At 36.9% G+C, this 15682-nt stretch overlaps 1 protein-coding gene across 1 annotated transcript; it reads right to left on the reverse strand.

Moving 5' to 3' along the window:
- Positions 1-4035: 4035 nt before the first annotated feature.
- Positions 4036-15461, reverse strand: LOC121256490 (agamous-like MADS-box protein MADS2). Its single transcript, XM_041157305.1, has 9 exons — positions 15039-15461; positions 13936-14014; positions 13362-13423; positions 12969-13068; positions 12314-12355; positions 12186-12227; positions 4349-4482; positions 4126-4216; positions 4036-4093 (listed from the first exon to the last, which is right to left on the reverse strand). Exons 1-8 carry the CDS (start codon positions 15221-15223, stop codon positions 4156-4158), a joined length of 705 nt encoding a protein of 234 aa, XP_041013239.1. The 5' UTR covers positions 15224-15461; the 3' UTR covers positions 4036-4093; positions 4126-4155.
- Positions 15462-15682: the final 221 nt, after the last annotated feature.

Raw genomic sequence — 15682 nt, forward strand, 5'->3', positions numbered from 1 at the left:
GAATTGTCTTTAAGAGCATAAAGTTTAACAGACATAGCTTCACGCTAATGGGAATGACGAAAAACAGTAGAATAGTAGGAATGTTCAACAGAAATAGTGAGGGTAGTTAAAAAATTAAGGTGAGAATGTGAGAAACGAGAGTATGAAAGAAAAGCAGATAAAAGATGAGTAGTACTTGAGGGATGAGCAGCAGGTGAGGATGTTGTGGGCTCCGTGTAGGGCCGGGCAGGCATAATCTTGAAGGTATGCTAGTCGGGTAGTTGTGCGGTGAGGGTGAAGAGAAATAGGAGGAGGGGGTCGATCGGGGTTGCTAATGGAAGAAGTGGGAGAAGGGGATGGCAATTTAGGCTCAGGGACATGGAGAGTGAGGACAGGGAGGGAGGTGTGTGTAAGATCAGGAATTTTCTGAAAGGGAAACTGTTGTTCATGTAAAGTGACATCACAAGAATAAAAGATGGTTTGAGTGTCGAGATTATAAAATTTGTAGGCTTTATGAGTGTTAGGATAGCCGAGAAAGACATTTTTAGAGGCACGAGGGGAAAATGAGAAGGTAATCATAGGTTGAACATGCGAAAGTGATCATAGGTGGGGAGAAGTGTTAAAGAGAAGTTCAAAATGAGATTTATTTTGGAGAATATGGCTTGGTATACGGTTGATGAGATTGGCCATGAAGAGAATACATTCACCCCAAAATGTCTAAGGTAAGTGAGCTTGAAAATGGAGACTGCGAGTGACATTCAGGAGGTGCTTGTGTTTCCGTTTCGCTATACTATTTTGTTGCGGAGTTTCAATGCAAATACGTTCATGAATGATGCCGTGATCATGGAGATATGTTTGAAATTTTTATGAAATAAATTCTTATCCATTATCAGTTCTAATTATTTTAATCATGGTGTTGAACTGATTTTGGATAAGTGCAAAAAAATGCATGAGATGGGTATAAGCCTCAAATTTATAATGCATAAGATAGATCCAAGTAGTGCATGAAAAATCGCCAACTATTGTAAGAAAATAATGAGCACCATATAATGAAGAAGTATGATAACCACCCCATATATCATAGAAAATGCGATTAAAAGCTAAAGTACTTTTATTAGCACGAGAAGGAAAATGTAGTCTTGTGTGAATCAGATATAATACAGGGATTATCAAAAAGACTAGGAATGACTAAGCGGAAATGATGACCTAGACGTTGGTGCCATAAGATCTTATTTGCAGTAGTTTGCAGGGAGAGGGCCATAATGGGTTTGGGCTGGTATGCATAAAGCCCATTGCAAAACACACTCGCTCCAATCAGCCTCGTCGAGTGTGGATCCTGAAAAAAAACAATTGGTAGAGGAAAAAGAAACAATGCAAGAATGATTAATAGTAAGCTACGGGATTGAGAGGAGATTAAAAGTAAAGTGAGGGATATAAAAGACATTTTGCAAAATTAGGTTTGGGGTCAAAACACATGTGCTGACACCTTCTATGCAAAGAGAGTGGTCTATGGGTAACCTAACATGCCTATCTGGAGGAGAAGTAGAAATGGAGTTGAAGAGGGTCCGGTCGTGGCACATGTGGTTGCTGGCACCACTGTCCATAACCCAGGAGACAGACCAGGCACCTGCGACGAGGTAGAGGAGATGCTGGCATTGTGCATGGCAGATGACAAACTTGAGAGAGGTTTGCCAACGAGAGAAGGTTGCAGCTTGGATCGTGGTTCTCAGCCTAGAGGGTAGCCGATAAGATGCCAGCAGCGGTCACACAGGTGGTCGGATTTTCCACATTCTGAGCAATGGAGGGTGAGCTTCATAGGATGGTGGCCATGGGCGGCGAAGGCTAGCGAATCCGATAATGGTGGCCAAAGGTGGAGGAGATGCTGTTGCTCTTCCTAAAAAAGAAAAGAAAAGAAAAGATTTTGGTGATGGGGGGAAAAAGGGTTCCATTGCAAGGATCTGTGTTCTGAGTTGGGAGAAAGAGCCATTGAGGCCAAGTAGAAATTGGTAAACACGTTCATCCTCTACTTATTGTTGAAATTCTTTGAGATCATTGCTTTGTTGCAAATGGCTAAATTCATCCCAGATTTGTTTAATCTGGTTGTAATACTCATGAGCAAAATGAGTGTTTTGGTTCAGGGATGACAATTCACATTTGAGATGGTAGATATGTGCATTGTTGCTATGACAAGAAAGGGATTGAAGATCGAGCCAGACTTCACGAGGGTTGGTGTGAAATTTAAGGGAATTAGCGATGAAGGGACTGATGGAGTTTAGAAGCCAGGTAAGAACCATATCTTTTGTTTGGTTCTATTGGGTGTAGTCGGCAGAATTGGGATCTGGGGTTGGGAGAGTGCCATCAACGAAACTTAATTTGTTCTTGACGTTAATATCATGGGCCATGGCTTTTTGCCATTTGGAAAAATTATCCCCTGTAAGAAGTCCAGAAACAAGGATAAGCCTAGGAGAATCAGGGGGATGAAGGAGGTATGGGGAGGAAGGAGGGTGATGAGGGTTTGAAGAAGAAGCCATAGAGGCGGTAGAGAGAGAATAATGGTTAGGCTGATACCATGTTAACTTTCTAAAACATGAACTTTTTTTTTTCTTTTTATTTATTTTTATTTCTGGAACTTATTTTTACAATGAAAGAATTGGTAAATATATAGAAACATGAGGCTATGCTTTCTATGGTAACAAATAAATTCTGGAAATGATGTACAATGGCTAATTTCCTAAAATCATGGTGATGATGATGTTGTGCTAATTGTGATCCATGTGATCCTGTCAATGTCCAGCGTGTTTATTTTTCCATCGAGTTTTCTTTTGCACATAGCCGCATTTTTTTTACTCCCTTGCCTCTGAAAGTACTACAAGAGATTTGAATATTTCCAAACTTGTTTTTATCCCTTTTGATGATTTTTTATTTTATTTTAATGTCGGAGAACCTCTCCAAAGTAGGGTTATTCAGACTCACCTCTACAGAGTAAATTCTGATCCCGTACACCGCACTTTCAAAAGTTTCTTTACACGAAACTGGTTAAATTGTTAATTTTTCACTAAGTGATGTGACTCCAAATGATTGTTTGCACCTATGAGATGTTGAACCTTAGACTTTCAAGAGGATATCCCAAGATTCTACTTGAGCCAACCCTTAGAGTTCTCTTTAAGATCATCATGATATTCATAAGATATTTGATTATGCCCTTTAACTATTTCTTAATTATTGTTTTTATTATCCAAATTAAATTGTATTTTAAGTAATTTAAAAAATAATAGTAAAATAATGAAGCTCTTTGCGATGAATGTTGATAACGCGACGATCGTCGAACCAATATCGGATCCGACACACAGCGACACATTAATTTTCTGACTAAACTGTTGATTTCAAAAAATCTGAAGTACGTACGTACGTAATGAATTTTGTCCGACGACTTCAGAACCCAGATCAACTTCGTTTAATTGAGTATTAAAAAATAACAGAAAATTATAATTTGTTACATCCCAACTTTTCTTGTTTCTCTCTCTCTCTCTCTCTCTTTTTTATTATTATTTTTCTAATTAAGTTTTTGCCAAGCAAGTAAGCCGCTAGCTAGCTAATTTCATTCCACAAAATTATCACATATTGTAACTGAAAATTAAGGCATGCAAGCTAGCCATAAGAATTAATACAAGCAGCAGGACATTCGAAACTAATTAATTAATTAACCACAGTCTAACTATATATGGAGGTCGTGGGTGTACAGTTCCGTACTAGGGTCGGGTGTCATTGAGGTAGTATTGGAGATCATAGGTTTGATCATCATGTAGATCAATAGCCTAGCTACCAGGTACAGTTCTAGTACTTGGAAAAGGCATTCATACAACCAGCAAATTAACTGCAAATTAATAAGGTGGTCCATATATAAACATATATATTCATGAGATATGAAGCCTTGTGAAGTAGGACATGAACGTACACTTCAACAATATCATGCACAATATTAACAGGTATGATCAAAACATGATCACAGCTTATTAATAGACGTTACCACACCTTAATTTTATTTGGCTGACAGATTACATCTGAATAGATTGAATGCCAACTGATCTCAATATCTTTGATCAGTCAGCTATATATATATATATATATATATATATATATATATATAGGGATGATTACTTGCGTGCATGAACCTGGTTATTGATAATCATGAGTTGCAGCATTTTCCTGATTTGTCACCAAAGGATCGACATTGTAACTGCAGCAAAAGAAAAAAAAAAAAAAAAAAAGGAAAAAAATACCAAAATATAAATTAGATCATGGGAACAAACTATATAGACCAGCCTATCTTTGAACAGAACTTATAAAACATCAAAACTATATTAATTACCACAGCTGCAATGTACAACATTGTAAAGCAGGCTGGAAAACTTCCTGAGCTTGTCTTGGATGGCCACTATATTGCATAGTTATTTGTTCCCTAGCTTCCCATGATGATTGAAGGGCTGCATTACTTTCCTCCAACTATATGTATATATATCCAACATTAAAATTAAAAGCCCTGAAGCTGATAGCTAGCTACTAGAAAAGTTCAGTAAATGATGATCAGCTAGTAGAATTCTTAATTAATCGTACGTCCTGTATATAAGATAGGAAAAAAAAAAAAAAAAAAGATATAGAAATAACAACGTACGTAATATACACATGAGTCTTATGAAAGCTAAGATCAGGTGAACAACATAGAATTCCAATAAGAAAACCAGGCAACAAGATGAAAAGAAGAGATCAATCAAATCCTCCATTTTTTTATATATAATTTCAATAGTGCTCCACTTTAATTCAAAAGCTGGAGAGCAACAAAATATTTATAATGTTACATATATAAATGAATGATGCTAATTATGTCATGTTACATTATTGAAGTTAGAAGAGGAATATTATCAAACACATACAAGACCACCAGATTGATGAGTCATGAAGAGATTAATTTTATTTGATGAGTTGTAAATACACATTGTTTATTTTTATATTTCATTTACCAATCCTATATAGCTATAAATAAACGTTGTACATGACAGATCAATACACGAGATTTATTCTCCCAACTGCTGAGTACGTCTCTGTTGTGCGCCTATGCATTCTATTATTTTCATTCCGTCTGCATGCGTACGAGTCAGTTGCGTCGTCTCCTCCCTTGCTTCAGCTCCTTCCTCTTGCTTCTGCATCATTCTTAATATGGTACCAGAGCAATGATCGAAGATTCTGACCCCAACATGACATCCCGAGCTCAGAATAACCTACAAAATCTTGCTAGCCCATTTTTTATCCAACCAGGCGAAGGCGCTTCTTCTTCATTAGTCCCTGATCTGCTGACTACCGAAAGCTATGTCACATGGGCGAGAACGATGCGCCGCGCTCTCAACATAAAAAACAAGCTTGGATTCATCGATGGAACCATCACCAAGCCACCAAACTCTTATGATCCTCTCTATGCTCCATGGGAACGCTGCAACGACATGATCATAGCATGGATTCAACATTCGGTTAGCTCATACCTTAGATCGAGCATTGCACATGCCGATATAGCTGAGAGCGTGTGGAATGATCTTAAGGAGCGTTTCTCCATACAAAATGCTCCTCGGATTTTTCAACTTGCTAAATCTATTTCCTCTTCCACTCAAGACTCTGATTCTATTAGCCAATACCACAACAAACTCAAAACATTTTGGGATGAACTGGAAATTTATGAGCCCATGCCCACCTGCACTTGTGGTGCGGTCAAAACCTTGCTGGACTATACCCACACTCATAAGGTGATGCAATTTCTTATTGGTTTGGATGATTCTTATGACTCTGTTCGTGTCCAAATTTTACTTCAGGATCCTCTTCCACCTCTTAATCGGGTTCTATCACTTGTCCAACAAGAGGCGAGGCGACGACAACTACACTCTGTCCCAACTCCACTTGCCATGGCCAGCAAGACCTCCGAAATTCGAAACCTACGTCGTGAACGTTTGTTCTGTTCTCACTGCAATATTCATGGACATTCGTTAGAGCGTTGCTTCAAAGCAAATCTACATTTACCAGTCTGCTCCCATTGTCACATACCTGGACACACGCGGGAAAAATGCTACAAGTTGAATGGGTTTCCTCCAGGACACAAGAACAATTCAAAATACAAATCCAGTGCTAATCAATCTTCTCTTGTGCAGGAAGAAATTAACCATGGTCCATCTCTCACTCCAGAGCAGTACTCGCAACTCATTACTTTACTAAATCCTACCCACAACAACGCCAACACTCCTGCTGCAAACAACGCCAATGCTACCTCACTTCCCGTGTCTGGTATATCTTCCTCTTTTTATAAACACACACCAGCATGCACCACAACCACTCAAACACCTTGGATCATAGACACCGATGCTACAGATCACATGATTTGTAGCCTAAAATTTTTCACACATAACATCACTCCAACATCTCGCATCATCAAGTTGCCCAACGGATCCACTACCACTGCTTCTCATGTTGGTGATGTCCATTTAATGCCTCACTTAATCCTTCGTCATGTTTTATGTGTTCCTGATTTTACCTTCAATTTAATTTTTGCCAAATCCTTAACCCAACATTCTAATTGCTGCCTAATTGTTTTCTCCAATTCTTGATATATTCAGGGCCTTTCATCTTGGATGACGATTGGAGTGGGGACGGTGTGTAACAACTTGTATCACCTGATATTGTTCAGACCAGAGCCTTCTCGCTTGCAATATTTTTTTCACAATTTATTTCCTTCAATATCTGTCAATCATACCACCACTTCAAAATTTACTCAGTTTATGTTATGGCATTATAGGCTTGGACATAGCTCCATGACTAAGCATATTTTATATGATGTTAATCTTAATCTCAAATGCTCAGATCATTCTCACCTTCCCTGTACTGTTTGTCCACTAGCAAAACAACACAAAATTTCCTTTCCCGAATCAGAATCCAAAGCCACCAAACCTTTTGATATTGTTTCTGTTGATATTTGGGGGCCCAACTCAACACAAGCTTACAATGGTGCAAAATATTTTCTCACCCTTGTCGATAAATTCACAAGATGCACTTGGATCTATCTTCTTAAAAACAAAGCTGAAGCTTGAACATCTTTAATCAATTTTTTCACACTCATTGAGACCCAATTCGGCAGCCATATTAAAACTCTTCGATCAGATAATGGCGCTGAATTTAACATGCCACATTTTTACAATTCCAAAGGCGTCATCCACCAATTAACATGTGTCGCCACACCTTAACAAAATGTCATTGCCGAACGTAAGCACCAACACATCCTCAACGTGGCACGTGCTCTCAAATTTCAATTCGGTTTACCCTTGCAATATTGGTCTGATATTATCACAACCGCGGTCTACCTAATCAACAGAACATCAACACCAATCCTTCATAATAAAACCCCTTTTGAAATCCTTTATCAAACCAAGCCTTCTTACTCACATCTAAAAGTTTTCGGGTGCTTGTGCTTTGCCTCTACTCTATCACATTCCCGAACAAAATTTGACCCTCGCGCCAAAATATGTCTCTTCCTTGGATACCCATACGGAGTCAAAGGATATAAATTGCTTGATCTCACCACAAAACAAATTTTTATCTCTCGCGACGTCATCTTCCATGAAGAAATTTTTCCACTAAAAACTCAAACACCTTTTTCCACCGAAATCATTTCGTCAACACCCAAAAATTCTTCTTCCACCGACACCCCTTCTATCCCCCTTCATTCTCTCAATTCACCCATTCATAAAAATGAACACGTGGACTCATTTCCTTTGATTCCCAAAAATTGGACTCACGTGGACTCAATTCACTCATTCATAACAATGGTGCAAAAATTTGCTAATTATGTCATGTTACATAATATTAATTGAGTAATTTCAGATAACGCAGAACAATGAATAGCAAAGTGAATTTTACGTATTTCACCATAAGCTAAACCAGCGCGCAGCTAGGGATTCAAACAATACTCCAGTACTTCAAGTATCCAAAGAACCCCATTAAATATTGCACCTGGCCACCCTCTCCAAAAGGATGGAAGAAATTAGAAGTACCAAAACCTTGGATATATAGATACTAGTGTTTTATGGGAGAGAACTCCCGTAAGTAATAAAGAAAAATATTTTACATGAAAAGTACTGATCGATGCAGGAAAGCATTTAATTACCTCAAACCAAGGAAGGCGCAGGGCATGTTGAAAGGTATCAACAGTACCAGCTTGTTGAATGCCAAGAATTGGGGAAACAAAGAAGCCTTAACCGCTGATGTGCCTAGCTAACGGCTGGTATGAAAATATAACACTACAAGAAAAGTGGCTTCTGCGGCTAAAATTATTTCCGGCGACTAAGATTTGGCCGCAAAAAGTATAGTTTTATTGTTTCAAAATTTTGCTTCTATCGACTCAAAAAATCGCCAAGAAAAGCCACATTTTTCGGCGAAAATAGTATTACCATAATTGATATAGACAGAAACAGCTTATTACGGCGATGTAGACTATTTTACGGTGATAGTATTCTGATGCTAAAAAATTATTTCCGACAATTCCAAAATCTCATCGAAAATAGGCGGTTAGCGCGCAACATTTGCGGCTACGATATAGTGATCATTTTATCCTTGAAAATGTTCTATTCCAGCTAATTTAGGGCTTTTTTTGGCTACTTCTTATCACCAAAAAAATGCATATTTCTTGCAGTGTAAGAAACCTTATATAACCTAAGGCGTCCTAACATAAATACAATTAATTATAAAAAAAAAATTACTAACTGAAGCGTGTTTGAATTTCTACTCAAATGGCGATTCGAGTTAGAGATATATTTCACTCAAACATAGCTTCAAATGATCGAGGCTTGTACGATGCACGTTGTTAGTGTAGATACACAGACAACAAATCAAGAGAATAAAGATAAATCTCCTACCAATTCTCAAGTAACAGATCATGATCAATATCAATTCAAGATGACAGCAGATGATAATAGGAGTAGGAGCTTTAGTCTTTATCTTGTATATTCAATATTCAAATATGTAACAAACAGATAAGCGTGCACTCAACAAGTAGATATGAAATCTGTTGCAAACTCTACAATGTAACTCTGAAATATGTTGCCTATTTATTAATGATAACTTGCACATGTTTGGTCATCTTGGCCAATCCATTCACTTAATTTCCTTTCATGGTATGTGGCTGCAGCTTCCTCTGTTCCTACTCTCAATATTCCCGACTTTAACCAAGTTATCTCCATTAAACTAGATGGACACAACTACCTCCTATGACTATATTAGTTTCTTCTTGTGTTACGAAGTCATGATCTGCTGGGCATAGTTAATGGTTCTGAGCCTTGCCTAACACAGTACCTCGTGGATGCTGAAGGTAGCAAAACTATCAATCCATAATTTCTCATATGGACTAAGAAAGATCAATACATCCTTAGTTGGATTAATGCTACCCTCTATGAGAAGGTTCTTTCAACTGTATATGGTTTAAAACATAGCCAATCAAGTTTGGATAGCTCTTGGCAACAGGTTTACCTCTTAGTCTCAATCTCGCATTGCTCATCTCAAAGTCCAATTCCAAACTATACGCCAAGGCTCCAAGGCTTGCTTAGAATATCTTCAAATTGCTAAGGTTTGGTCTGATCAATTAGTACATAATAGCTGGTAAACCAATAGATAATGAAGGTTACGTTTTGGTAGTGAGGTATTCTCAAATATTCTGTGAATAATAGTAAAAAAGTAATGATAGAATATTGAATAGTAGGTGAAAAGTAATAATAAAATAATAAATAGTAGTGAGGTATTCTCAGTACTCAAACTAGGCCATTCTTATCATCAGTGGACTCAACCCCTAATTCAATTCCTTTGATACTTCATTCTCTTTTGCTACTCGTGAAAATAGCTTTACATTTGATGATTTTCAAGATGAGTTACTGAGCCATGAAATGTTGTTGAATCAATAGTACACAGTTGCTACTGATGCCTTTTCCTTTGCCTTATTTACTAACAAGTCAGAGTCTTGATACTTTAAAGGAAAATCACCGCATCACAAAGGTTCTCCTACTCACTTCCCTCTGAAACTAACCTCTACTAATGGTGCTCGCTCCAAGTCCAAGTTTGCACCTCTTGCAAATTCTGGTTCACCATTTCAGCAATCCACCCCTTGTCCAATATGTGGATGTACTAATCATCAAGCATTAGGTTGCTTCCACAGGATGGACTATTCCTTCCAAGAGCAACACCCTCCTCCTCAGCTTGCTGCGATGGTGGCCCAAACCAATGCTACCTATGAAGATCAATGATATACTGACAGTGGGGCAAATGCCCATATCACCAATGACTTGGTCAAACTCACACTTTAGCAACCATTTGAGACCAATGAGACTGTAGCTGTCAGCAATGGATTAGGCCTAGCTATTGAAGACTCTAGTTCTACTCTCTTGCAGCACTCACCTACCTCTACTTTATCTCTTAACAATGTCCTTCACTATCCTAAAGTCTCCACAAATCTACTCTCTATTCAATGATTTTGTACTATAACAACTGTTATTTTAAACTAATATCTACCCATTTTTATATGAAGGACATGCAAACCAAGGCAATCCTCCTGGAGGGCAAGAGTGAAAAGGGTCTTTATCCTTTGTGGTTTCAAGAGAACATTCAAAAGAGTAGGCATGGCTTGGTGGCTTTACTTGGCATCAAGACTTCTTCAAAAATCCAACACTCTAGATTAGTACATTTCATTGAATGTAGTCTCTCAAGTTATCAAGCAAAATAAGCTCCCTCTTTCAAGCAACGATATTAATAAAAGCGCTCTTTGTAATTCTTGTCAATTAGGCAAAGGAAAAAGGTTACCATTTTTTGTTTATTCTTGCATCTGTATTACTCCTCTACAATTAATACATACAGACATTTGAGCGCCAACGACCCTGGCCAACTCGGGTCATGAGTGCCCTTGTACATTCCACCATTTATGATTCCGGGCACTCACACTAGGATTTGGGTTGCAAGTGGTGGCTCGATCTACCTTTCTAGAGTTGATCTATGTCACCCTTTGGTGGGGTCTATTAGGGGTCGTTCAGTCTTTCCTCTTTAGGGGTGGGTCGACATAAGAGAATCATGAGCCACCCCAAGACAAGGCATTCCACCCCTAAGAGCATTGTCATTGGACTCATCAAGTAAGTGTCATATTTTAAATTTGATGAATTTGTGTTTAAAATCATTGCATTGGATTAAACATACACTAAAATGTTTTAACTTTGAGCTACAGTACATTTAAGTTAATCTCCAAATTTGAAGACTAACTATTCACTCTATAATCATTATTTTATTTACTTAAAAAATATTATTGTTTTCCAATTTTGAGACACATTATATTTAAGTTGGGAAACAATAATTTAAGTATTAAATTAGATTATTAATTAACATATAGTTAGTGTAATTGTAAAATATGAAAAAAATAAATTAAAAATATTATTATTAAAAAAATATTATTATATTATTATTTTGACTAATTTAATAGTTAATCCAATGTGGGATCATGACTATGGAGGTTTTGGATTTATGAAAAATATGTATTTTTCATCAAATTTTAAAGATAAATCTGGTGAAACCGATGTCAATGCTCTAAGGTGGCTAATGCTCACCCACGGTGGTGGTTTATTAGGGGTCGATTAGTCTTCCCCTTGGAGCTAGGGTGCGGTCATGAGTGAATTGTGATCCAAGGCATTCCATCCCTAAGGTGGCCAATGCTCACCCATGGTGGTGGTTCACTGTTCTAGGGGGCTAGTTGATTAAGGTCTTCCATTTATTTTGAGTTATTTAGGGTTTTTAAATTCATTTCTGGGTGTTTCCATTTTTCTTATTTCTTAGTTCTGGCATGTTATTTCAAACACGTGATCAACTGTTAAGTCAGTTTATTAGTGTCATGTGGCATTGACACATGATCAATCTGTATTGCCTTTACAGTAATAACGTTGGTACCTTTTGTTGTTTTCCTTGGTGATAGATCTGATCAACTTTTCTTTAATATTCGAGAAATACTCGAGAAATTTGTGTCCCATTTAATAAACTAGGAAAGATGAGATCGACCATGCATGTATTTGGTTGTGCATGCAGAACTTCTTCCTACCATGCATATTTCTTATGCTAGAACAACTTGAACTTTTACTATATAGGCATAGTACCTTCCTCCTCAAGGCTTTGTTGGTTTCCAGCAGCATGGTTTCCTGCACACCATAAAAGCCTGGATAATATATTATTGGATAGTCCATAAATACAATGATTAAGTTTTCTAGGCAAATATATAAGATACCTTCTTTTGAAGGTCAAAAATCTGATCGAGCATGAACTGCAACTGCCAAAAAATGGATAGCGGAATAAGATCAACTATCAGAAGATCTAGGATAATGATCTTCAACCAGATATTCAGAAGATCTAGGATAATCTTCAACCAGATATATGTCTTGCTACAAAACATAGTTGAAAACCTATTTCAAAACCCTTTAAAAGACATTACAAGAGACACTACATAAAACTAACAAAACAAAAATGAACAAGCCTGAGAGTACTTGGCACCCATCATGGGAGCTAGCTTACAGTGGAGGGTTGCCCTCGTTGTGCGGTGGCCATCACACATAGATCTTAATTTTCGGACATATATTCTACAATATTTATTATATATCGTCCATGCATGTGAAAAAACAGCATGCATATCTGGTTTTGGAACATTTCCAAAACAAGATATATGTATATATATATATATATATATATATATATATATATACATATATATATGCACTAGATCGTCACATGATAAATATGCAGGGAAATACAAGAAACTTCGATCCCATATGTAAGTTATCACCTAGCTAGCTGGTTTACATGCATAGATTGATGACAATTACGACACTAATTAATATTTGAGCAAAAATAATTTTTTATTCTGAATTATAAAATTTTGAAAATACCTTTCTTGATCTTATTTGCTTCAATGATGCGTCCAGCTGATGCTCATGCCGATCGAGCTCTTTTATACCCAAATTCTCTAAATCTTCCCCAAGAAGATTTCTACAGAATGCAGTCAAGTATATATGTATATATTGAGGTGAACATTAATGTCTTAGTAGCTGCATTAATGTTGTTAATTAGTCTAGAAAGCATAACGCATGCAAGCAGCTTAATTATTAATTTGGCACAATCAATGGAAAAAGTAATTTTTTTATTCTTAATTATATAATTGATCAGACAAATATATATATATATATATATATGGAAAAGTACGTAATTATTAATTCACAAGCGTTTAGGTGATCAGCTGCATATGGAAACATATATATAGAACTATATGTTGAATTAATTACCTCTGTGTGCGTTGTAGCACCTCAACTTTAGCCTTTAGCATAATATATTCTTGGTAGCTCCTCTGCATGAGTAGTTATTATGTACAATAAAACGACCTATTAATTATAGGGAAAATAAGGCCAAGTGAAATAAAGAAATATATAAAGGGGACTACTAGGGCCACCTAGAAGTCATGGTCCCGAGAGTTTCTATCGAGAAGTGTAAAATACACTTTTTTATTATGTGTTTTTTAAGCATTTTTTTAAATCACTTTAAACATTTAAAAAAAATTTACAAACTTATTTAAAAACACTTCGTTAACAACTAATATAAAGAAAAAAAAAAAAAAAGAAATCGGTAGCTTTTATCGGCCGGGATGCGTCGATCCTTGATGGATGCATCATTTTCCATATATAAAATAAATATAAATACAAGATATTAATTAATTCTAAACTAGAGTATTTACATCAACAAATTATAACCAGCAAATTAAGATCAAATCGTTTTCTTTCTCTTTGTTAATAACGTGCCATTAATATTATTGTGTAAGGGGGGGCCGGGATCAGAGCGTGCAAGATCAGATTGAAGTACTACCTGATGCGCTGCGGGTTGGCTTGCGGCCTGTGGTGTCCCGTAACTGCAACTTCGATACCTCTCAAGCGTCTTAGTCATGCTGGAATCAAGGCAAGAGCAAGTAGATCATCGAACGTGAGGATATTGCCAAATTTCATGAAGAAATTAGCTAAATTGATCTAGAGATGCATCCTAAACTACAAAACAATATATAGCCAGCTAGGCTCTACTTATAATTTTTCCATTTGCACCATCGATCAGGACTAGTCTAGCTTCCATGGTGATTCAGCTCCATGGTAGTAAGAGGTTTTGTATTCAACATTTGGATGCATTTTTCAAGATGGAATTTAGTTGTAGGTAATTTGCAAACATCAAGATCATTAGCCGTACTACGTACTTGTAGTACTAGATCAGAGTCTCCTTAATTTCTGATCTCTTCATATTTATATCAAAAAAGAACTTAGATCTACACGGTTAAATGTACTGATCATTTCAACTGCACCTCTGAATTAAGATCCAGATCAAGGCCAAGCATTAGGGCCGGGCAAGCTAGCCCTCGATCGATCTTCATTTTTTCTTATTAAATCCAACCCCTCTTGAATCTCTGGTAGGTATATATACCTCATTTTATAAAGAAACAGAGGCTACAAAACGATGCAAAATTTATATAGATTACGAAAGAGATCAGATTATCATTGGAAACCTTAAACTACATACCACACAGATTAGTTCTTTTTCTTTTTTCTTTTTTTTTTTTTTGGTGCAAGAATATATAAGATCAGCGTCCCGTCGGAACCGATCGAGAGGGATAAAAAATTATTTGAAAACAGTCTATATATTGAACTCTTTAAAATAAAAAATCATAAACTGATTCCCATGATAATATTAATTAACAAAATTAAGAACTTTCAGATCTAACATAACTTAGAAAAACAGAAAGAAATTATCCTCAGGAGCAAGCGAATTCGTCCCAGCTTTAATTGGGCACGTGCGTACGGTACAGAACTCCATCCATGGATGGCCATGACCAGATCCTAATCAACCCACATCTCTTACTAATTATATCATAACAGTCACCACAGTTATAGATAATATATATAGATCAGGAAAACGTACGTACGTACCTAGAGCTGCTGCAAAACTCATAGAGCTTCGCACCGCCGGAGAAGATGATGAGGGCAACCTCAGCGTCACAGAGAACTGAGAGCTCATACGCCTTCTTTAGCAGCCCATTCCTTCTCTTGGCGAATGTCACTTGCCGATTTATCTTGTTCTCAATCCTCTTGAGCTCCACTCTCCCCCTCCCCATTGTTTAACTATTTTGATGGGAAAAAAAATATGTTGATGTGAAGAATATGTATGCAGTATGTAGATTTAAGTAGTCTTACTTTAATTTAATTTATTCTCTTTGGACGGTTTTAGCTAGCCAGGTTTCATCTTCTTTTCTTTTCCTTTAGGCTATGACCAGTGAACTGAACTATCCATCTTTGTCGGGATGAATAGGTAATAGGTTTTGATTTTTCTGCTTTATAGAATCACATAAAGTACTACTGCATGGAGAGAGAAAGAGAGAGAGAGAGAGAGAGAGAGAGAGAGAGAGAGAGAGAGAGTTTTATAGTCGTTTTCATGGTTTTTCCCAAGCTAATTTACTAAAAATACGAGGAAAAATATAATAAGTTGTAGTATTCCTGCTGGTAACATGAGCTTCTTCCCTCATGTGGTACTGCTCCCTTTAATTTATTAAGCTCCATATATACCAATTTGACAG

This window comes from Juglans microcarpa x Juglans regia, chromosome 3D, assembly GCF_004785595.1.
Source record: "Juglans microcarpa x Juglans regia isolate MS1-56 chromosome 3D, Jm3101_v1.0, whole genome shotgun sequence".
Lineage (NCBI taxonomy): Eukaryota > Viridiplantae > Streptophyta > Magnoliopsida > Fagales > Juglandaceae > Juglans > Juglans microcarpa x Juglans regia.

What these genes read in the sequence shown, in the direction of transcription:
- LOC121256490 (XM_041157305.1), bottom strand. Translation starts at nt 15,223, where the DNA reads ATGGGGAGGGGGAGAGTGGAGCTCAAGAGGATTGAGAACAAGATAAAT. An exon ending in ACAAAGCCTTGAGGAGGAAG is followed by an intron (nt 4,483 to 12,185) that starts GTACTATGCCTA and finishes ATATACATATAG; the next exon opens with TTGGAGGAAAGTAATGCAGC. An exon ending in TGTTGTACATTGCAGCTGTG is followed by an intron (nt 4,217 to 4,348) that starts GTAATTAATATA and finishes CTTTTGCTGCAG; the next exon opens with TTACAATGTCGATCCTTTGG.